The sequence below is a fragment of the Cygnus olor genome, chromosome Z, assembly GCF_009769625.2.
Source record: "Cygnus olor isolate bCygOlo1 chromosome Z, bCygOlo1.pri.v2, whole genome shotgun sequence".
Classification (NCBI taxonomy): Eukaryota; Metazoa; Chordata; class Aves; order Anseriformes; family Anatidae; genus Cygnus; species Cygnus olor.
The window spans coordinates 12,384,634-12,408,867 of NC_049198.1; the positions used below are offsets into that span (position 1 = coordinate 12,384,634).

A 24,234-nucleotide genomic window follows, 5' to 3' on the forward strand; every position below is an offset into this window, starting at 1 on the left:
TCATTTCAGTGGCATCACAGCAGCCTCTAAAATAAATAGGCCCTTAATTCCCCACTCCTTTATGTATTTGCTTAAAGCTATATCTACACATTAATCTCTAATTTTCTCATATCCTACCATGTCCTTAAGACATATACTCATTATTCAGACAGGTTTTAATAAGCTTTCTACTTTCTTTTGTTTTGCTTACGAGAATTTTCATTCTGTCAGGCAGTTTGGTTCTTTTTTTCTGTCACTTATGCCTCAGATTTTACTGTTTTGATGCTTTATAATACAGTATTCCTTTGCTCTTGAAACAGTTGAGCCACACTTCCTACCTTGAAGACACAGAACCTCTTTGAGATCTTTCAATGGAATTCAGTACACTTTAAAAACAACAACAAAAAAAATGCTTTAGCAAGTCTGTAAGTCTTCTAACGAACAAAACCAAACAGTATAAATATTTCACACATTATTCAATATTATATACCACTATCTACTGTAGACAGTTCCTGACAAACACACCACATTGGAGAGAATTCTTACTTGAAGCTGAAAAATTTATCAGACCTCAGTTTAAACATGGAAGTTCTATAACTGAAGTAACATGAAACATATTGTCTTTAGATGCAAGAAGTGAGTTCAGTTCTGCACAACAGGCTAAATTATCTTTTCTTTACTTGGTTACCAGTTAGAAAAATAAATCAAACATCAGCCAGACGTAATACTGTATTTGTTCCTCATATGGGAAGCATTTCACCATGTTTCCTCTTCATAATGTCAGAACTTGTCTGCAGTTCTCTTGCCTTAATCTTGCCCAGTCATTTATTGACATTCGAGTTGAACCTACACACTGACAATTTACTTTGCAGTACAGAAAACAATGTACTCAGTTACAATATTTTCTTGAACACAGTGTACCTGGCATCTTTCAGACTGCATCATACATTCTCGTTTCTATTTGAACAAAGGTGACACACTTGATTAAAATACAAAGAGGTTACTTAACAAGTAACTGCAGTTCTTTAATATATTGTATGCAGCCACATTAGCATTACCAGTGTTTATTTTACATGTACTTAAAAGGGGGACTTTTTTTTTTTATTACAGTACTTGTACAGTACACTCACATTTTAGCTGTCTTCATGCAGAAAATAAAAAGAGCTGAATATGCAAGAGGCACCTCAGTTTCTCTCCAGAGACAAAAGTCCCCAACCCCAATACAGTGAAGTAGAGAGAATAAAGCTTGACACCAAATGTACATACAGACTGTATCTATTACTTATTAGTTCTTGGTGACACAGCTATTAGAAGCAAGTTAGCACGTGAAACATCAGGTCAGCCTGCAACTCAGATGCACAATGCTCTTGTTTAAAAATAACAGAACTACCACAGTGCTGAAAGTAAAATGTAGAGAATGCAGCTCCAAAATACACAAAACAATGTACTTCACATAATGCATGGTAACAATGTGTTCATATACAGCCTGGTTAAGCAATGGAACACCTTACCACAGATCGCTGTCAATGCTAAACATTTACACAGATTCAAAACCAGTCTCCATGTATTCATGGAAGTAATTAATTGTACAAGCTTATGTGGTTTCAGAAAAGTCCTTCAGCCACAATCAGTGGTGGCTGGGAGAATGTTCTGGAGGGAGTAACTACAGGTTTCAGTATATGCTTTCCCCTAATCTCTTCCCCAGAATTTGTTATTGATTAATGTCAGCAACAGGAGACTGGACTAGGCAGACATCTGGTCTGAATTATTATAACTGTTGCCTTGTGGCAACAAGGAAAACCAGGGTAGGAGTCAGGACAGGGTTCCAGAATTATGACTTCAAAATGGCAGTATAGGGAACTGAATTCACTGATTTAGTAGCAAACAGCTGTGCAAATATGCTGTAGCACAAACCTCAAGATCATGGAAATTTCTAAACCTTTCTTTAGGGCTCAATCCTCTTCTGTCCTCAGTACAGACGCTTATGAGGATCCAGAGGTGACAGGAGGAAAGCATCTGGGCAGGACAAATATAGTTGAAACTAGGTTTCAAAGAGGATGTGGTCATTTGATCATGCTCGAGGGAATAAATGACATGTAAAGTAAAATGAATAATCAAACTAGAGAAGGAAAAGTGGGAAAAAAAACACTATCAGACGTGCATGCTATTTAGCCTTTTTGCAACCTCCCAAGAGACATGGCAAGCAAACAATAAAAAACATAGTTACAAAAAATAGGAAATTAATGTGATTATAAAAAATTTAGTGATGCAGCAATAAATTCCAGTGCAAAAATGAAACTCCTGAAACCACACTTACACAGTAAGTTTAGTCTGATACTGTCATGCACAGCTTCGATCTAAATGCAATCTAAGAATTCCAAACATCTCCATTTGCCTTTTAATCTTCATTGTATTCAGAAGATCATTCCTCCTAACTGCCCTTCAGAGTAGAATCTTGAACCTTTAAAAGTTTTACAATTGCCATTTTGTGATAAAAGTCCAAGCTCTTGATAATATATACATACTACTATTACTTCCATGTGATTAAAAACTAATATTGACAACAGCTGTAGGCTTGAATAACAAAGAGTGTATGACATAATCTTCATACATACAGTTTCTTTTAGGAGGCCAGAAGGAATGACAAGCAGCCACAGTCCCTGAAACTTCATTTCTGTCTATGTTCAGAAGATTGCTGTTTGAGGTCTTCTATTCCTTTGACCATTACAGATATAACCTACAGACAATTCTCTCTCAAAGCAAGTCCATAGGAGGATATATGAAGTTTAAAATAAATTTGTATGTATAAATTTAAATAAATTTAAAATAAACCTACAGATTTGTTGGTGAAAACAGCAGATGCATTCTGCAGTCTAGTATTAGTGTCTTAAAGTTACATTATCCCATGGTACAGTATCCCACAGGAAATCAGTTTGCAATTTCCACGACAGTCCCGCTGGTATTCTTAGCAGAGAATTAAGAAATTAACAAAACACAAAACCCACCTTATTAAAAAAAAGTAAATGTCAGCAGTTTCAGGAAAGGCAGAATTAGGGAAAAAGTTACCTTACTTGCTGTCTGCAAGTATTTTCCTTTAAACACTGCAGACTCAGCTTTCACAGTGCAGAATGCAGACATCTTTCCAAGTTCTTTAAATCAGGGAGACAATGAAGGAAAAATTGATTACTACAACATCCTATCGCTACTCAGAATTCTGTTAGAAAGCTACTTTAATTTATTAAGAGCTAAGACAGGTTTAGATGAAACAGCAAACCACTACTGAATTTAAACATATGAAGGATTCCACATTTCTCACAAATCTAGCTTATCTGAGTAGGATTTTATTATGTCCACCAGAGCAGATCAAACCAATGTTACAGATCCACTGCTTATGATAATAGATTTGAAAAAAATCCATTAAAATTCCTAGAGATACAATAACTATCAGCTTGTCAAAGTCAGAGGTTATATGGAAAGTAGTTCTAAACTTAATATAAATAACTATTTACAGCAAAATTTAAGTATATTTAAATATATATATGTATGTAATTATATATATATTACATATGTATATATATGTAATATATATATATATGTAACTCTCTCTCTCTATATATATATATATGTAATTACTGGAGCTGAGGAAAGAATTCCGCAATGAAACAAAAACAAATCTCTTCTTTGTTCTTTGACATATCAAAAACACAGTCACATGGTAGATACTCTCACTAAGAACACTGTATTAGAAAAAAAACAATAAAGGTTTCTACTTCCTCTAAAGTGTGGGTAATTTTATAGTTTACCACGTGCACAAAACTTTGTAACTTCAAAAGGATACAAAATCTGCCCTGAAAGTACTTCCCCTCTCTTGAAGTTTGTTACTTTATTCATTCATGTGCCACTAACTTTACAATCTTAAGACATAAACAGCTCAGTTATACCTTTCTTCTAACAAAACTAGTAATTTATTTTGATTTAAAGCACACCTTCTGTAAAAGCACAGCGATTTAATCAAAAGACTTCTAAAGGTACAGAATCTATAATATTCAAAGTCATGTCAAATATCTATAATTGTCACTTTGGAAAAATGTTTAGTTTGTTGTCTGCCTATCATTAACCACTAGACCCTCTTGCTCTTCTCTAGATTAAGTCATCCTTTAGGATTCTGTATTGCAGTGAAAGACACTTGAAAACTTCAATCTACTTCAGATATTCCTGGAAAGAAAGAATTTAAATTCCTATGGGGTACAATGCATTTTCCAGACGTAGATCTCTTCTCTATTTCTACATTTTTGTAGCACACTCTTTAAAACGACCAAAACTTCTCAAAGTATTTATTTCAACGTGATACTAAAACAAGGATGACCCAGTAAAAAGAGAAGTAATGCAATAAGAGGCGATGATTTCAAAGCAATCTTGAAATGCCCCAAACTGGCCGAGCTCAGAGCCCCGCGAGGAGCTGTACTGGCACACAGATGCCTCAGACTCCTTACACAAGGGGCACTGTTGAAAAACAGCCTTGCTAACGTGTAGCACACGCTTCGAACTGGCAGTGATTTCCCCCCCCCCCCCCCTCAGCATTTTCACTTTTTGCGCTCCCTCCCCCCTTCCCCATCGAGCCAATGCGACAATTCGTGCGGTTTGGCGTTCTAAATCGTGGAAAATGTATCCCGGGCTCATTCTCTTCTCCTGACAGAACGCTTCTCAGCCCGAGTCCCTGTCTGCGAAGCGCCAACACGGCAAACAACTCAGCCACCGGCGGCCGGGGCGGAGCGGGGTAGCAGTGACACCTTATTAAACAAAAGCGGGGAGGGGAGAAGGGCAGAGGGGCGCCCAGCAGGACGGCAGCCCCCTGCGACTGGAGCAACACTCCCCCCCCCCCCACCCCGCCTCAGACCCACGAGGCTCCCCTGAGCCCGCTCCCGCCCAACGAGGCGGTAACGGCCGGCCAACGGCCGTGCGCGCGTGCGCGCCGCTCGCGGCGGAGGCGGGCACGCGCATTCGCCCCCCCCCTTCTCCCCTCCTCCCCCCGCCCCTCCGGCGCGCTCACCTTCCTCCTCGCCTCCCCGCCCCGGCCACACCCGCCACACCTGCGGCGCGTGCGCGGCCCTCCGCGGGGCAGAGAGAGCGGGCGGGAGGGGCGGGAGGGGCGGGGGGGGGGGGGAAGGCCGCCACCCCCTCTTCGCGCATGCGCCGGGCTCCCGGTCGCCGTGGCAACGGGACGCGGTGCCAGGCTGGGCGGGGGCGGCCGGCGGTGATGGCGGGGCTGCTGTGCGGGTGGCTCAACGGGGAGGTGAGGCTCTCCCGCAGCGTCGGTGAGTGCAGCGAGACCCTAAACCCTGCGGCCGTGGGGGTGTCCCGCGGGATAAGTCCCGCTGCCCGGCGGTTTCCTCGCGGGGGTGCTGAGGGGCGCCCTCAGGAGGGTGGGTGGCCTTCGGGGGGGGCTGGTGCTCCGTCAGGCGCCACAGAAGCTCAGGAGGTGCGAGGGGAGGATGGATGTCCGCTCCAGAGGACACAGTTGTATTAATCACTGCCCCGTTTGGGATGGCAGGTGTGGTGCTGGCTTTGGAGAAGCAGCTGTTCCACGAGAGCAAGCAGCTTTCCGTGGAAGCGCAGCAGATCTCTTTGTTTAAACTTTCTAACAGAAAACTTAACAATTATCATTTATCACTGTTGCCATTGTCTCAATGACAACCACGACAAAGTTTGATTTTCAACACCAAAAAGGAGTATTAATTGATTGCGGAAAGCTTATGTTGCAAAAGAACTGCACTGAAAGAAAATCTGTTACTGGCTTAAAAAGTCACTGGCAGCTCCTAAAATTCTTTTTAATTATTTAATGAGGCTTGTACTTGATTTTGTCATAAAAACAAAGGTAATATTAAAATTAAAGTATGAATTATTTTAATTATGTTATTCTTTTTGGGAAAAATAAACAACTTAGTTCCAGGATCATTTGCTGAAGAATTTTCTAATGGCTACCTCCTTGGAGAACTTCTACACAAATACGGCCTTCAGGATGACTTTAATAAATTTTCACAGAGCAGGTCAGTACATATGGATAACATGTCTCTTGCAGAAATTAGACAAAATATTCATTTTTTCACTTGGAATTTGCTAATGCAGAGTGGAAAAGACATCTGGAATTTACCAAAATTTGATGCAACTATCAATAAGTCAAAAACTACTTCTATTTGATGCACAGCCAAGCTTCCTGTTTCCAAAGTTGATCATACTACTTTACAAAAATTACACATTATGATTGTAACTAAGATAGTAGCAGGCTAGATCAAAGGTTCTACAAGTCACAGAATGATAGAAGTCCTTCAGAATGTCTTTAACACTGGAGATTCTGACACTCTCCCCATAAGCTGAATGAAGCCCGGGATACTGAAGTCTGGTATGGTGGTGAACATATACTTCAGTAAAATAGAAATGGTGGTGATGTGTTGTGAGGTTCTGAGTAAAGCCCTGGGAAAAGATAATATAATAATTCATACATTTATAAATAATCTGGTGGAATATCCATGGTGAAGAATTAAAAAAAAAAACAACCCACAAAAGAGAAAGGTGAAAAATTTGCAGGTCTGTGAGGCTTGGTATGTTCATGAGGTAGTTCATGGGGTTCCCTGGCTTATGCACCATTATGGCAAAAGATAGACCATGGTGCACAGATAGAAGAGATGTGCCAGGCTGTGCATCCTCTTCCTGTTCCTTCTGAATCTCTTTTGTGTTCTCTGCACTTCTCATTTATTTGTACCCTTTCCTATTCAAGTCCTACCAACTTGTAGAAGGGAAGCTTGAGTGCAGCTAATAGGCAGACAGCAGTTTCTGGCTTCTGTTTCTCAAAATTCTAGATCATTTGGGAATATTTCAGAACACTGAAGCACTCCTGGGGGCTCTTCGAAGAACATTAGGGTACCCACTGATAGCTTAAGGAGGTTTTTACTTCTACAAGCTCTAGCAACATCTAAAAAGCTCTATCAACTATTCCTGGTAAAAGGATACTCTGAGCTTTTGTTCCCAGATGACTTCTCATTAGGGAAGATCAAGCACCCTTTCAACAGATGCAAGAGGGTTTAGAAACTCTGCTGAGACAGTGTATGCGTTCTCAGCAGATGTTGTGATGCACAACAGGGTGTGATCTGGAGCAACAACCCCAGAATGTCATACCTCAAATCAGATTGATCTTCAGGGAAAGGAGACAATTTTCCATGTCTCAGGCTTTAGGGATGTCCAGACTCTTTGCTGAGCATTAGATGGAGGGAGATGGTATCTTTGCCTGCAGAGGTGTGTGCTGGCAGAGGATCTGTATAACTAAGTAGAACTGCTGCAGAAGGAGATGCAGCATCACAGATAGTGAAAAGGAGATTGACTGGATCTTCTCTGAGACACTGCAGATACAGAAACTTGACCCCTCAGCTGTACTGAGGAAGAGGCAGGCAGAGTCTGTGTTTGTAGGGCTGGGAAATGGAGATAACTGGCAGCTTGTGCCTTCTGGCAAGAGAAGAAAGGCTCATGCTTTACCTGTTGATCCACAGCTGCAAAACAGTTTCAGTAGCAGATGAGAGGCTGGGGACTCTGAGGCTGTGCAGCAAAGCATCGGAGGTGGCTAATCTTGAACACACAGGATCACCAAGAGGAAGCACTAAGTAATAGCAGTGGGAGATTTTCTTCTGTAGATGGAGGCCCCCATCTTCTGTCCTCATGTGCTAGCTAGGAAGGTTTTCTACTTGCTAGAGGCTTGGGTCCAGGACTGCTCATCCAGCCCTAGGATTGTAACCCGTGCTGCTCTTCTGTGTGGATACCAAGGATGCCGTCACGGAGGCCTGGAGTATATCAAGAGTGGCCATGTGTTTCTGGAGTAAAAGTGAGAGGCGTGGGGCTCTAGGCACTTTTTTCCTCAATTCTGCTGGTGAGGTGGAAGAACTTGGTGGGGAGTGGGTGGATCCTACAGGTCAACAACTGGTTGTGCAGCTGCTGTCAACAATAGGAATTTGTTTTCTACAATCACAGGATCCTCTCTGAAGATGGAGGACTGCTAGGAAGAGATGGGAACCACCAAAACCTCCTTGAGTAGGAAGAAGTACCTAGGATCTTCTTGAGACAGCTGCAAGAATTCTCATGTTCACAGATCTTAGTCAGAATAGGAGACTTTAAACAAGTTGTTATCTGCTGGAAAGGCAATGCAGCCATACACGAGCAATCTGTTAGGATACTGGAGTGCATCAATGGTAACTTTCTGAGACAGGTGGTTGAGGGGCTGAAGAAGGGACATGTTCTACTAGACCTAATATGTACAAATGAGGGAGGTCGGGCAGCACTGACTGCAGAGACCCTGAGATAGTGATCTCAGGATTCTGAGAGGAGGGAACAAGCTGAAAACAGTATCACAACCATAGGTTTCATGGAAGCTTGTTCAGGGACCTGTTTGGAAGAATCCTACGCAAATCACTCCTGGAGAGTAGAGGGGTCCAGGACAAGTGGCTGAATTTTTATTCAAGGGTCACCACCTTCAAGTATGAGAATAGTCCATCTCATTGTGAAGAAAATCAATGAAGGCAGCAGGAGGCCTGAATGGATGAACAAGGATCTCTTGAATAAACTGAAACACAAAACGAAAGCATACAAGATGTGGAAGTAGTGTTGGGTGGACAAGGACTTGAAAAACAGTGTCTGAGCGTACACAGGAGGCTTTAGGGAAGCCAAAGCCCATCTAGAATTAAAACTGGCGAGGGACATGAAGGGCAAACAAAAGGGCTTTTACAGGTATCTCCGCAGCAAAATGAAGAATAGGAAAAACATGATCTTACTGCTGAATGGGGCACAGGATCTAGTGGGGGGAAAAAAGAAGAGTTTGAAGTACTTAAAGTCTTCTCTGTCTCGGTCTGTGCTGGTGAAACTTGCCTTCAGGAATCCCAGTCCCCTAAGACTAGCAGGAAAACTTTTGGTGGAAGAGGATCGGCTTAAGGAACATTTAAATAAGGTACAAATACACAAGTCTATGGGAGGTACCCACAAATGCTGACGGCCCTGGCTGATGTCACTTCTAGGTCACTCTCAATTATCTTTGAAAGGTGATGGTGACTGGAGGAGATTTCTTAGGACTGGAAATCTCACTCCTCTCTTCAAGGAAAGCAAGAAAGAGGAATTGATCATGAACAAGATAGTCAGCCTCGCCTCAGTTCCTGAAAACTGATGGAACAAATGTGTGTGGGAACATTTTCCAAGCATATTAAGGACAAGAAGATGACTGGGAGTTATCACCATGGCTTTATGAAGGGGAAATCATGCCTAACTAACCTGACAACAGTCTTCTGCAATGAGGTGATGGGCTCAGTGGATGAGGGAAGATCAGTATGTGCTGCTTATCTTGACTTTTGTCATCCTCCAACAAAGGTTGAATTTTGAGTTATTGATCATGAGGAATATGGGCCTGGCAAAGAGCAAAGTCAGTACCCTGAACTTCCAAAGAGCAAAATTCCAGCCATATAAATAGCTAGTGGATGGGATCACTTGGGACACTGTCCTTAGGGACAAAGAAGCAAAACAGAGCTAGCCACTCTTTAAGGGTGTTTTCCCCAGAGCACAAGAATTCTCCATTCCCCATGTAAGAAAGCAAGCAGGGAAGGCAGACAGCTGGGATGGCTGAGCAAGGACCTGCTGGTCAGACTGAGGTGCAAGAAGGAAATGCACAGGCAGTGGAAGCAGGGACATGAAGCCTGGGAAGAGTACAGGGTTGCTACAGAGTACAGGTATTCAGGGTATAAGAGTACAGGTATTCAGGGATGGGATCAGGAAAGCCAAGGCACAGATGGAACTGAGCTTGGCAAGGGATGCAAAGAATAACAAGAAGGGATTCTGTAGGTACATTGGCCAGAAAAGAAAGGCCAAGGAGAGTGTGTCCCCTCTGATGGATGAGAAGGGAGAACTGGTAATGACAGACATGGAGAAGGCTGAGGTGCTCAACTTCGTTACCTCAGTCTTCACTGCCAGTCAGGCTTCCCATGTCTCTCATTTCCCTGTACCTGAGGGTGGGGGAGCAAAGTCCCTCCAAGCTTAAGTGAAGAGCAGGTTCGAGATGACCTGATGAAACTGAACAGGTACAAGTCTATGGGCCCTGATGCCATGCATCGCAGGGTCCTGATGGCACTAGCTGATGGGGTTGCCAAGCCTCTCTCCATCATATCTGAAAAGTCCTAGCAGTCAGGTGAAGTCACTGGTGCAGTGTCAAGGCACATGCAGGACAAGGAGGTGATCCGAGACAGCCAGCATGGCTTCACCAAGGGCAAATCATACCTGACCAATCTGGTGGCCTTCTGTGATGGAGTGAGTGCATCAGTTGACTGATGTCGTCTACCTGGACTTCTGTAAGGCTTTTAACATGGTCCAACATGACATCCTGATCTCCAAATTGAAGAGAGATGGATTTGAAGGGTGAACCATCCCGTGGATGAGGAATTTGCTTGACGGCTACACACAGAGAATGGTGGTCAATATCTCTATGTCCAGGTGGAGGCCAGTGATGCGCAGTGTCCCTCAGGGGTCTGTCGCAGGACCGGGGCTGTTTAATATCTTTATTGACAACATAGACAGTGGGATCAAGTGCACGCTCAGCAAGTTTGCAGATGACGTCAAGCTGAGTGGTGCAGTTGATACCAAAGAAGGAAGAGGTGCCATCCAAAGGGACCTGGCCAAACTTGAGAAGTGGGTCCATGTGAACTGCATGAGGTTCAACAAGTCCAAGTGCAAGGTGCTGCACCTGGGTCAGGGCAATCCCAGACATGAGCACAGACTGGGAGAAGAACCCACTGAGAGCAGCTCTGCAGAGAAGGACTTGAGGGCTCTGGTGGACAAAAAGCTCGACATGAGCCAGCAGTGTGTGCCTGCAGCCCAGAAGGCCGACTGCGTCCTGGGCTGCACCAACAGAGGGGTGGGCAGCAGGTGGAGGGAGGGGATTGTGCCCCTCTGCTCTGCCCTTGTGAGGCCCCACCCGGAGTGTTGCATCCAGGGCTGGGGCCCCCAGCACAAGAAGGACATGGGGCTGTTAGAGCGGGTCCAGAGGAGGTCCATGAAGACGATCAGATGGCTGGAGCTGCTCTCCAGTGAAGAAGGGCTGAGAGAGCTAAGGATGTTCAGCCTGGAGAAGATGAAACTCTGGGGAGACCTCATTGCAGCTTTTCAATACTTAAATGGTGCTTATAAAAAAGATGGTGTGAATTTTTACTTGGGCAGATAATGTGGAAGATAACAAGGCAGATAACAAGGTGGAATGGTTTTAAACTGAAAGAGGTGAGATTAAATTAGATGTTAGCAGGAAATTCTTCACTTAGAATGTGGTGAGACACTGGCACAGGCTGCCCAGAGAAGCTGTGGCTGCGCCATCCCTGGAGGTGTTCAAGACCAGGCTGGATGGGGCTCTGGGCAACCTGATCTAGTGGCTGGCATTCCTGCCTATGTCAGGAGGGTTGGAACTAGATGGTCTTTAAGGTCCCTTGGGAAGGGAATGTATGAGGAGGGTGACAGAGCAGTAGAACATACAGCCCAGAGAGGTTGTGGAGTCTCCTTTGGAGATATTCAAAACCTGCCTGGGTGTGATCCAGTGTAACATGCTCTAGGTGACCCTGCTTGAGCAGGGGCGTTGGACTAGATGATCTCTGGAGGTCTCTTCCAACCTCAACCATTCCCTGATTCTGTGAAGAAGGTGGTACTTACGCTCTACTCAGCCCTGGTGAGACGTTGTCTGAAATGCTGTGTGCAGTTTGGGGTTCCCAAGTACAAGAATGACCTGGATATATTGGAGGAGGTCAAGCAAAATGCCATAACAATTATTAAGGTCCTGAAATATCCAACATGAGAGGAAGGAATGCTGTATTCTTTACCATGATATTCCATGACTTCATCAAGATATTTTGATATTTTCTGCTTTCTCTTCCTTTTGTATTAGCTAGTGACATAGATCTTTTAACAGCTACTGAGAACTGAGGCAATATTTCCTCAGTTCCAAGATATTCCTCCCGCACATTAAAGGCAATTATTTCTGTGTAATAGTCATTATGTAGTCCTGGAATCTTGGAAGAACCCGTGCTTGACAAATCTTACTAGTTATCTATAAAGTAATACTTTTAATTTTTGAGTGTACTATATCATTCAAGGGTCATTTGGTAAACTGTCATCACTTTAGTATGTTTTAGTACACACCAAGGGAAGATGGTACCTATTGGGGTGGCAGTGGAGGAAATGTAAATTCCTTTTGTAGTATGGGCAACTGTAATCTAGAAAGTAATAACTGAAAAGAATGGGTGGTCATTTTGATGACCCTCTCAAGTTATGCTTAACTATATTAGCTGCTTATGTTGTGCAGTTCTTTATATAGAGTATAGGCATATATATATAGACATAAAAGCAAGGGAATAATAGTTGAGGAAGTGGTACTACCTTTTTGAAAGGAATACTACTGGAAAACATCCTCCAGTTAGTCCGTCCGTGTTTGAAAAACGAAATATTATAGTTTTGTCTATCTCTGAAAATGATCTTGAGATAAGGTTTAGAACATCTTTGTATTATCAAGCAGGTTTAAGAATTTCCATCTGATCTGTTTACACAATAAAAAAATTAAGAGGTCATGTCACTGCAGCTTTTCAGTGCATGCAAGATTTCTGACAGTAGGTGTCACCTTAACCTTGAATCAGTTGCAGAAAGATGTTCAATAGTTGTAAGCTACATTTATATATAATTGTATAACAAATAAGGCAAGGATTGTTATAGTGAGATTGATTAACTCCAGGACTGTTTTATCTAGGAATACGGTGAATTCTGTGTGACCAGGAGTTCTTCAAGTTAAAATTCAACATTTTTGTAGAATTATGCTGTTGCTCTACTGACCTCAAAACCTTGTTGGTTCATATAAATGAACTATTGTGAAGTTAAGTGATAGAGCAGCATAGAAATGTTCTGACTCAGCCAGTAGTTATGGATTTGCTGAATGAAATCTGATAGTGTGTTAATTGTGAAATATTGATAATTTCTTCTTTTTTTGGCCTATCTACTGATCTCAAGTGTTTCCACAGGAGAATCTATACATCAAGAAAAATAATTAATCTGGAATCCACCATTTATTTTTCGAATGTAAATTTTGCTCATTGGGACTACAGTCTTTATTTTTCAACGCTACACCAAGCCATGTGTCCATTTCTTTTTATTGGGGAAGAAATGTGACAAGATGTTGTGAGGGTTAATAGATTATATATATATATATATATATATATATATATATTTAATTTCCTGTATTTTGGCTGGTTAGAGCTCACATGGATTGATACAGTTTAATAAACTTCATTCTAGTTCCTTGTACCTTTTGTGGATGGTATACTTTTAGCTGCAATTTGTAGTAAGCTTTCACTGTCAGTTGTACTTCTTGTGTGCATGCATCAAGATTTATATATATATGTCTTCTATTTTTTCCCCAAAGTTATTCCTAGTAGGCCAATCTATTTGCATGTACTACAGTATAAAATCTAAAACAAAATGTGTATCACGTCACTCTAAGGAAGTCCGCTGTGTTTTTTTTTTTTTTCCCTCCTATCTTGATATGAGATACATATAATGACAATGCTTATTGCAGCAAGTTGGAATTGAAAGTATGTTTAAGTTTTGATTTTTTCTTTGTTTTTAATCACATAGGGTTGCAAGTGCAAAACTTAACAATTTTTCTCTCCTGGAACCCACACTTCACCTCCTTGATGTACAGTTTAATGAAAATGTGGCCCAAGACATCATGACGGGGCAGCATGGGGCTGCAACAAAGCTTTTGTATGAATTGTATATTGCTTTAGAAAAAAAGAGAAAGACAAAGCTCACTGCAGTAGCCATGGAAGCAATGAGACCTACAGCACCTGCAAGGCTCAAGTCCATTGGAAGTGTTTTGTATCAAGAGGTAGCTAACTATGCCATTTTTTTATAAATGTATAGGAAAATAAGGTAGCTTATTTACGCGTACCTCTCAAGCATATTTCATGCTTCACCTCCCCGCTTTTTAGATTTCTTGTTCAAAACCAGAGTGCTTCTATGGAAAAGATGAAATCCTTTGCCATGTCCTATACATAGACACTGGGATTACCTGGTTTATCTGTGATTCATGAGGATAATGACCATCTGTGTTCCTTTTTGTTCCTTTGTTTTGTGTTCCTTTGTTTTGGCTTATTCTGTGTTACCTGCTTTCCAGCCTTAAAATATGTATAGCAACAAAGACTAGTAGTTGTTCAGTGACTGCTGTCTTACTTATTTGATCAGTACAGATTGCAGACTGCATTGCAGTCGAGGTTTGAACTTAGGTATAAATGTTTCCTGAAGGGGAAATTAAGCTGTGTTGAGCTATGTGCCATGGTGGTTTGATTCCTTCTGTTACCTTTCTCCCCATATATTTATACTAGACTCCAGCTGGCTGAGTAACTGTATGCTGAATAATGCAAAGAGGAAAAAAAAAAAAAGGCAAAGAGAGTATCTAAAAGGAAGGCATTATCCAAGTAGTACATTCTGTTAAAGACATTCTTCTCATCTTCAACAGTAATGTTCAGCATGTGCAGACCATAATTTGTTACCAGGACGAGCAATCTTTAAGAAGCCACACATCACAAATCAAATTCAGCTGGGTGAAACTTCACATTTTTTCTAGCACACAGCCTAACAAAACATAAAGTGTACCAACAAATGCAGAGATAGCACCAAACAGCCACGACATCCCTTCACATATATGAATAGCTTAAAGAAGATAAAGCAACTGAGATTGCTCCTGTAAATAGATACATTCATCATAAAATTGTTGAGGTTGGAAGGGAGCTCTGGAGGTCACATAATCCAGCCACCCTGCTCCTCTAACCAGAGTTAACTATGTCAGGTTGCTCAGGACCTTGTCCAGCTGGTTTCTGAGTATCTTCAAAGATGGAGACTTCATAAAATACCTGGGCAAATTACTGAGCAACATTTCCAGGGAAAAAACTTTGTCTTATGTTTAAGTTGAATGTCTTAGATTTCCATCTGGCATTGTTCAAGTTCAATTCTGCAAGTTCTTTTCAATACAGCTGGTCCTTTATTTTTTTAAAAAAAATACTCCACCATGTTTAGATATTGTTCTGTGGATATTAACACCAGAAAACACAGTTTGAGATAACTAGTGCAAAATTGTCACATTTACATACAATTTTTCTTACTGTTTCTGACTTGATTATCTTGAAATTTAATTTCAGCGTTTGAAATCTTTAACACCACGTCAGGCAGATTTGCAGCTACAGCAGGTTTCAGAACATTTTGAAATGAAGTCTAAAGCAATGGAAGATAAAATAGCTCGTATACATATTTTAGAACAACAGAAAGTTCAGAAGCTTCGAGAGGAACAAAGAGCCCAAGACATTGAAAAGGTGACTAATTACATTTAATAGAGACTTCTGAAGAAGTATTTTCTTAAGGTCACGTACATAGTTGTTCTGCCCCATCATGTTTACAGAAAAGCAAAGAAAGAGGGCGCTCTTAGTAAGCATTTATGTGTAGATATATAGCCAATACAGTCTTTTAAGACCCTTAAAAACATTAATATTTCAAAATCACATACTTAATGTTAAGGGTATTTGCATGTTTTCATGCAAGAAAAATCTTAATAAATTTGAAGACAAAGTGTAAATTTCACAACTGCAAGTGTTTAAAGTGTTCTTATAAAGGAGGTTTGTGAAATTTTTCATTTTGAAGAAAAAGATGGAACATTGTTCAGAAGTAGGATAAAAACATAAGGAAGGGGACCTATAGTGGGTATGGATGGCCTCATTGCATCTTCCAGCTCTGTGTAGATGTTTTCATTAAATCAAAAAGATGAACTATTTTTTCAGCATGTGGGAACACTCTTCCAAAGTACGGGCTGTAGTTTATATAGAAGAATTGGCAGTCTAGTCGAGGAATATTAAGCCATGATGAATAAGAAAATGACTAATTTGAGAAGTGTTTTGTATGGCTAGAATCAAAGAACAAAAGAATGTCCCAAGTTGCAAGGGACCTACATGGATCATTGAGTCCAACTCCTGGCTCCACATAGGACCACCCAAAAATCAACCCATTTGTCTGAGAGCGTAGTCCAAACTCTTCTGGAACTCTGGCAGGCTTGGGGCTGTGACCACTGCCCCGGGGAGCCTGTCCCAGTGCCCAACCACCCTCTCAGTCAAGAACCTTTTCCTAATATTCAACTTGAACCTCCCTTGTCCCAGCTCCATGCCGTTCCCTCGGGTCCTGTCGCTGTCCCCAGAGAGCAGAGCTCAGTGCCTGCGCCTCCACTCCCCTCGTGAGGAAACTGCACACCACCATGAGGCTGCCCCTCAGCCTGCTCTCTTTGGGCCTCTGGCAAGGGACCTCAGCTGTTCCTCACAAGTCTTCCCCTCCACACCCTTCACCATCTCTGTAGCCCTCCTTTGAACACTCTCTAATAGTTTTATGTCCTTCTTATATTGTGTCACCCAAAGCTGTAGGTAGTACTTGTGAGGCTGCAGCAGCACAGAGTAGAGTGTGACAATCCCTTCCCTCAGACAGCTAGCAATACCATGCCTGATGCACCCCAGGGTACAGTTGGCCATTTTGGCTGTCAGGGTACACCGTTGACTCACTTTCAACTTTCTGTCGACCAACACCCTCAGATCCTTTTCTGTGGAGCTGCTAATTAAAAGCGTCTTTCAGTGGTTATTTAGTTGTTCTATTGCCACTGCAAGAACAAGAATGGAAAAAAATGACGAAATTACTCTTCAAGTATCTACAAAAGAAAATATGAACAATATCCCAAAGATTTTCAAGATATTTTTTAAAGAATTTTTTAAAATTCTATTTGATATGATAAATATTTATTTTTTAGCTTTTTTTGAACATTTGTAGAAAAATGTTTTTTCCCACACAACTCTTCTTTTAACTGCATGTATCTGTAGTGCACTTTAATGGTGTTATTTAAATTTTTGCTAATGCTTAATCATCTGAGACTCAGTATTGAGTGGTAGCATTGCATCACAGTATGTGTGTTTTTCAGTTTCTGTTCTGAATTCTAACCAGAAACAGGTGCTAGATTAGAGCTAACATTTAATACAACCCTTTAAATGCCTCTCAGGCATTGAGTACAAACTGTTTTTTTTTGGTTTGTTTTGTTTTTTACAGACACGCTTTTGTTGCACCTCATCCTTTGTTAACGCAGGCATAGCTAGGATAGGATAGGATAGGATAGGATAGGATAGGATAGGATAGGATAGGATAGGATGGGATGGGATGGGATGGGATAGGATAGGAGAGTTCAGTTGGAAGGAACCTTCAAAGATCTTCCAGTCCAACTGCATATATCAGATTTTCTGATACTGGTACTTAAAATATTTCTTCATTCTCAAATATTGAGAATATGTACTAGCATATTGAAAAGCTGTCAAATGACTCTGAATGTGGAGTGATGCTTTAACTTAAAATGCATCTGTTTCATCATAGAAACATAGAACGGCTTGGGTTGGAAAGGATCTTAAAGATCATCTAGTTCCAACATCCCTGCCATAGGCAGGGATGCCACCCACTAGATCAGGTTGCCCGGGGCTTTGTCCAGCCTGATCTTGAACACCTCCAGGGAGGTGTTCATCCACAACTTTCATGGTATTTTAATGAAACCTTTTTTTTTTTTTTAATAATCATTTGCTATTCTCTCTGTCACTCTTTTTTTTTTTTTCTTCCTAAAAGATTTTTTTTCCTTATGGGTTAATCACATTTCCTACATGGGTAAATAAATAGTGTATTAGATCAATATAGTATGTTTTGTTTCAACTCAAGTATCTGAACACATTATGTTGAATATTCAGCATCGCATAGGAAGAAGGAGACAAAATGAAATAATGGCCAGGATTCAAGCAGCCATTATACAGGTTCCAAAGCCACAACCAAACCACACGATAAAAGCTATTGAAGCCCAAAAATTGCTAAAGAAGAAAAGAGAAGCAGAGGTAACTATCATCTATATTTCATTAATGGTAATTATATGAACTGGGAAAACGTTATTTTCTGGGAGCATTTACACTTATGAATACTGTACTTGTGCCATCTAAAGCTGCTGATACAACTCTTGAAATTATGTAGTGGACTCAGTGTGAACTGGGCAAAATATGAGTGATTCAACATTTGTTACATAGGAAAAATTGTTTTGAAGGAAGAGAAAGTTCTTATTGCATAAATAGATAGATGCTTTTAAATGTAGAGTATCCAAACAGAGTTGCTTGAATAACTATTAGGGATAAATTTAAGCTAGTTAAAGCAGAACATAGCCCACAATATCTTATTTCAAAATCCCTGAATGGCAGGAATTATACAAACTAGTAGAGTCCTGTGCAAATTGTAATTATCCTGCAGAATGGACAGCTGGAAAAATTTAGGATTTTGTCTGAACATAGGTATAGATAGGAAAAAGGGAAAAAGTAAATAGAAACAAAAAGTAGGAGAAGGAAATAGTCTTGCCTTTCATCTTGATGTAGTTGACGCTTAATGTATTTTCAGTGTAAACTTTTTTTGGGGTACTAACATGAAGCATAAATCATTCCCTAGTATTTACTCTGTGAAAAAATAGTTGAAGCTTCATTATGACACTTTGTGAAGAGAAAAAACGTTAAATTTTATGTTATTTCTTTAGGACACTTACAAGGAGATTAACAAGTTTGAGAAGTCTATTGCAGGAAATCCCTCTGCCGTACAAAGCCAAGTCTCTGATAGGTAATATCTGGATATTAGATTGTTAAGCTTAGACAGTACCTTGGGCACCTTAGGTGCCTACTATCTATGGAGACAGCTACTTGAAGGAAATATAATGTCTTGCTTAGTTTGAACTGTGATTCTCCTTTGAGTGACTGTCTATATGTCTGCTAGCATTACAAGTATTCCCGCTCCAGCTGTTAGCATTTTTACCTAGTGTTTTTATAATTGTGTTAGGGATGGCTCAACCTTCCCTCTCTCCTTTTTGCAATATATGCAGCAACAGAGGGCACAAAGTGTATCTCTTTTTTTCTGTTTATTTCAGTCATTGAGTCTGTAGTTTTGGTTAGACTTGCAGAAAGAAGAGAGTGGTGGTGGATGTATATACATGGCACCACATTTTGAAGAAAAGTAACTTTTCTCCTTAATTATGCTTTATAGGCAACTAATATAGAGGGAGATGTTGGTTTATTTGTGAATAATTATAAACAATAGGCATTCTGTCACCTTTAGTGATATGTATACAAAATTTAGAAGAGGTGGCACTCATGCATGCTGCCATGGATACTTCTGTGTGAAAACTACGTCTGATTAATAACTCTGCAAAATTGTGCTCAGAGTGTTTGGTTATATATAAAGAGTAGACTATGTTTAATATTCTGCAATCCTAATTTCTTGTTTCTGCAGAATTCTTTCTGCAGAAAGGTTTCTGTATTAAATACTGGCAAATGAGCTAATTGACAGTTGGCTTATGTAAAGTCTGGAGCTCTCTGGACTCAGTGGTGATTGTGGGGTATAAGGGTGTCAAGAAGTAGCTACAATGCTCATGAACATTGCTGCCCAAGATAATTCTGTGCACTTGTCAGACTTGCATACAACTTCACAGGGATCTATATGAAAACACCTCTAAAAAACATAGGTCCCGTAAAGTCGATAAACCTTTTCTTTTTAATCCTTTAATCAGTGATATACAAGAATCGTTGCAAACACAGAAGTTGCAAGTACCAACCCTAGAAACCACAGCACAGACAGCAACTGAGCTATTAAATATTTATTCAGATGATGAATATGTAAGAAAAATTCAAAAACGTTTGGAGGAAGATACGTTTGCTAGAGAACAACGAGAAAAAAGACGACGAAAATTGCTGGTGGAACAGTTAACAGCACACGAAGCACAGGAGGTAAGAGAAGTACATAACCCATGCACAATTAGTAACCTAAATATATACTTACAAAGTAACACTAGTTTTTGAGGGCTGAATAAAATTTGGAGGGGAGAAAGGGAGATATATACATTTTATCTCTGAAAATAACTTTTATGCATTGTTATTCCTTGAAAATTATGGAAGGTTTTCCATTCTTTCTCACCACTTTTATGTCATACTTCATCCTTATTAATCATAAAGGCTGAAATGAAAGCAGCAGAGCTAAGATGATTAGAAACCAGTTGAAGGCCTGCCTGCTATTTTCCCCGAAAAGAATGAAAAAAAAGGTGACCTTTAAACCATCAAAATGCATACTGGGTCTGAAGAAGGTAGTAATTAAAAACCAACAAATGTGACAGTTGAAAACCTATATTTGCAATTGTGTAACGTAAGTTATTTATATCTAGACTAGAGTAATTTAAAAATGGTTGTGCATGGTAGTATGAAGAAGCAAAATACTTATTTTGCAGATCAGAGCTTTGATTTTTGAAGTGTTGTGGAACAGAAAGTGTGTCTTGGGAGGATGTCTCTGTTGTGTCCAAAAATGGTTGTTGCAGGTTATTCCATTTGAATTTTGTCTTGAAAGCATAAGGCTTTTCAGATTCCTCCTCAGACACTCTTTTTTCAAAAAGTAGCTCTTAGATTATTGACTTCACACATCTTCTCTGTAAGAAATGATGGCATCAAACATATCATTGTAACTTACTGGAGAGTTTCTGTAATTTCTAGTTATCTTTTATCTTAGCATTATTACATTTTGATTCCTTAGCTTAGATCAAGCACATTGAACCCACTGTAGCTGAGCCTGTCTCCTCAGCTATGTCATAATAACAGCGCTGAAGATGCATGGCACCTCTTAAAAGAAAAATTATTAATTATATATATATTTTAAAGCACTGGCATATATTGTCTGGAGAGGTTGTTGAAGTTGTTAAGAAAAATGTAAGTTTACTGGGGTAGGCATTTAGAAATTAGATGACTTCTCAATATTTCTCCGAGGTCTGTATTCTGCGGGAAACTAAGGATATCTCTAGTGGCTTAGACTAAGAGTGTATATCCATCCACACATGCTGTATTTGAGCTCTCACTCAGAGTGATTCTGTATAATGTTCTTGTTGATATGCATAGATCGTGAAGAAGTTTTGCCACCCAGCTGTCTGAAATCTCTGTAGTTCCAAACCTTCCATCATCAGTTGCAGCCCCAGTATACCCCAGTAGCCTGGACCAATGGTTCCGATAGCCATGGCTATCAGCTGATGGCAGTGTGGCATCAGCAGCCATTATTGGCATGTTTGGTAGAGTCAGCAGCACTAAGCCAGCAAAGCCAGCCAGTGCTATCCAGGTCAGATGGCTGGGCCACCTGCAGCCGCAGAACAAACCTTGCCAGTTCAAGATGGAGGAGTTGCTGTAGTGTTCTTCTAATCAGGCTTTCTCCAGTGTGGCTGCAAAGCAAGGCAAAAGTAACAATAACTTCCCAGGAAATAAATAATCTTTGGTGTAGGGACAATAAAGGGACTGCAGGGATTAGAAGGAAAGACAAGTGATCAGTTGACCAAAACAATAGCTTGACCAGATAAAAGAACCTATTTAGTGCCACTTTTGTTTTGAATTATCAGGGGAAGAAGTTACTGGTTGGAATTCTGTGAGAGTTGAGAAATTAGATGTTGCTTGATTTAAGGAAGTATGAAATAAGTAAAGATATATATATATATTTAAGATTGAAAACATTATACAAAGTAGTTGAAAATTATTATCTCCCTGCATTAGATACAGAACTAAAAAGGGTTTGCAAGCTGAAATCATGGCTTTCTTGTAGTCATTAGGCTTTATGCTTATAGTGCATAAAACTTGAAGACAGGCCATAGAATCATCTAGAATCAAATTAATTGCATGTTTTCAGAATGCATTAATGTGTTTTATGACCATATCTATAAACGTCTACTAAAAGAACCTTGTTCCAATTTTTGAATCTTGGCACACTGAAAACTGTAGTATAAGTCTGAGTCCGGGAGTAAACGTACTTTAAAATTACATGGCACTCCTCTATGTGGAGCATGTGGTGACGCCAGTCAGATTTTCACAGGCAGAAAATAGAAGTGTTTGACAGTAACATAGTTTCATCCCAGTTGAATCTTTGATCTGCACCATTTCAACAAAATATTTGTTCTAACTACTCATTTTTAAATGGTGTTTAGATTTTCTCCCTGTGGAATTTAAAAAGCTATCAGAAAGTTACATGCCTTCTTTTATTGCATTGCTTTAATGAATATAGAAGACATCTGAACAGATTTACTCTTCAAAAGGCAGTGCTATTGGATAATTTTATTACCCAAAGTATATCAAATGACGTGTAGCATGAATATGAAAATACAAAGTGCATCTAAAATTGTTAATATTGCATTGTTTTCCATTTTAGAGTTGCATGTGTGGTGATAATTCTGCACAAAGAAACATAATGTACAAAGAGTACACTATAATTTAGATCCTCATTTAGTGATAAGCTTTGTAGGGAGATGATCTTGCATGTGGGTGAAGCCCTCTGGTATTAAAGCCTGAGATGACCACATGATAGTTTCTTTGCCATTAAAACTATACTACACTGTCATGAGATACTGTGCCGGGAAAAAGCACGTTTTGGCTAAAATAAGCAAAACTTTGAGGGATTTTATATCAGCGTAATCTTTTCAAGTCACCAGTATTTAAGTGGAATGTAGTTTTTCCAGCAGTTGCAAAGACAACAGAACCTAAAAATATGGAACGAGCTTTTCTTGAAAAATATTGGCTTCTCCCTAATATGCACATCAAAGATTTCAATTTATTTGAAGGTTGTTGTTCTTATTATTGCAATTAAAATAGTTAAATAACTTATTTAAATAGTTAAATAGTTATTAGTCTCCTCAGGGCTCTCTCAATGCATTCTCCGCCCAGCCTGTATTTGTGCTTGGGATTGCCCCAGCCCAAATGCAGGACCTTGCACTTGGCCTTGCTGAACTTCATGAGGCTCACACAGGCCCACCTCTCCAGCCTGTCCAGGTCCCTCTGGATGGCAACCCTTCCCTCCAGGTATTCATAGACTGCTAATCTACGATCTAGACCTCTTTGTAGAATCTGCTATTTCTTTCATAATGGCATGATTTTACTTAATAAAGTTTGAATTTTCATTTAGAGGTGAATTTATATAGTGTGTTCTGCCCTCTCTCCATCACAGAGAGCTGATGAAAAATAAACCACATTAGAAGAAAATAAAAGACGTGATACTTTTTATTTATTTATTTTTGTAATACTATTAAGTGGTTTTACCCTATTTCTCTGTTCTTAGGAAAATTAATTTGAACGCTTCAGATCAATTCCCAACTTATGTCCTTAAATCTGAACCTATATTTTATAGCAGTTTTTCTGCATCTGAATCAAAAGTCCAGGGAATCAGAAGTTTCCTCTAAGGTTCTCCTTTAGGAGTGATATTTTGCAATAGGGCTTGAAAGGCAAGTTGATGCTTTTGATTAGAACTCAGAAATAGTTCTGGACTGTGAAGGCCATGGGGCAAACTTTAGGTTAGGTTAAGCTTTAGATACCAAGCACAGAAAAGAGGAAGTACAGTAGTGGGAAGATATTAGTATGTTCTGTCAAGAACTTTGAAAAGTAACAGTCCACAGCCTTCCAGCTGTCTGCGTACTCTGACCATGCTTCAAGCAATGGTTCAGAATGATTTTTTTATAATATTGAGTAAGGTATTCTATATATGATGCTTTGTCATAGTGAGAACGCTGAAACTGTTACCTAGAAGTCTTGTATTTTCCTGTGGTTGGAATGATTTCCTATATTCCCAGTCTTCTGAATGGAGGAGATATTTACCTGAATCCTGAGAAAAAAGGATGAAGTTCAAAACCGTAGAAGAATAGACTTATTCAAAGGGTTCAGTGGAGCATGGCTGAGAATGGGGACTGGTAGAGAACAAGGACAGATAAGGGAAATAACAACCAATGTAATTCAAGGAAGGGATATATCTTTACATTCAGAAGCAATTATTTGAAATATGTGTTGCACACAGGCTTTATCCAAGTTAAAATTGAGTTATTCTGAACAAATTTATTTTTCACTCAGTATATCTGTTAAGACAAATTTAGAATTCATTTGTATAGTTCTACAATTCTTGTATATTTAACAAAGGTAGTATTCATAAATAGATGGGTTGTTCTGGATGTGTATATCAAATTAGCAAGTGAATGTTGTTATATAACTCCCTTCATATTTCCCATATGAGACAGTGATGAGTTGTCTATGAAATAGTTTATAAGCTGTTCTTAATGCTAAT

At 39.9% G+C, this 24,234-nt stretch overlaps 2 protein-coding genes across 16 annotated transcripts in view; one reads left to right on the forward strand and one right to left on the reverse strand.

The window, feature by feature from the left end:
* PRLR (prolactin receptor) overlaps nucleotides 1-5,290 on the reverse strand; it is a 166,788-nt gene extending 161,498 nt beyond the window's left edge. For 6 of the 11 annotated variants that reach the window (XM_040542201.1, XM_040542207.1, XM_040542204.1 and 3 more), the window contains exons 1-2: nucleotides 5,030-5,290; nucleotides 3,046-3,128 (exon numbers count right to left, since the gene is read on the reverse strand). The gene's annotated coding sequence lies outside the window, so the exon portion shown is untranslated. Of the gene's footprint in view, nucleotides 1-190; nucleotides 366-1,490; nucleotides 2,717-3,045; nucleotides 3,129-5,029 lie in introns of all 11 variants that reach the window. The other 5 variants (XM_040542199.1, XM_040542200.1, XM_040542205.1 and 2 more) reach the window with 5 other exon arrangements.
* The window catches only part of SPEF2 (sperm flagellar 2), a 68,093-nt gene continuing 49,003 nt past the window's right edge, over nucleotides 5,145-24,234 (forward strand). For all 5 annotated transcript variants that reach the window (XR_005815514.1, XR_005815515.1, XM_040542193.1 and 2 more), the window contains exons 1-7: nucleotides 5,145-5,294; nucleotides 5,924-6,026; nucleotides 13,663-13,915; nucleotides 15,225-15,395; nucleotides 17,838-17,978; nucleotides 18,659-18,738; nucleotides 19,682-19,898. Coding sequence is in view for 3 of the 5 variants with exons in the window: in XM_040542193.1 (XP_040398127.1) it covers nucleotides 5,168-5,294; nucleotides 5,924-6,026; nucleotides 13,663-13,915; nucleotides 15,225-15,395; nucleotides 17,838-17,978; nucleotides 18,659-18,738; nucleotides 19,682-19,898 (1,092 nt within the window). In the remaining 2 variants the exon portion in view is untranslated. The remainder of the gene's footprint in view (nucleotides 5,295-5,923; nucleotides 6,027-13,662; nucleotides 13,916-15,224; nucleotides 15,396-17,837; nucleotides 17,979-18,658; nucleotides 18,739-19,681; nucleotides 19,899-24,234) is intronic.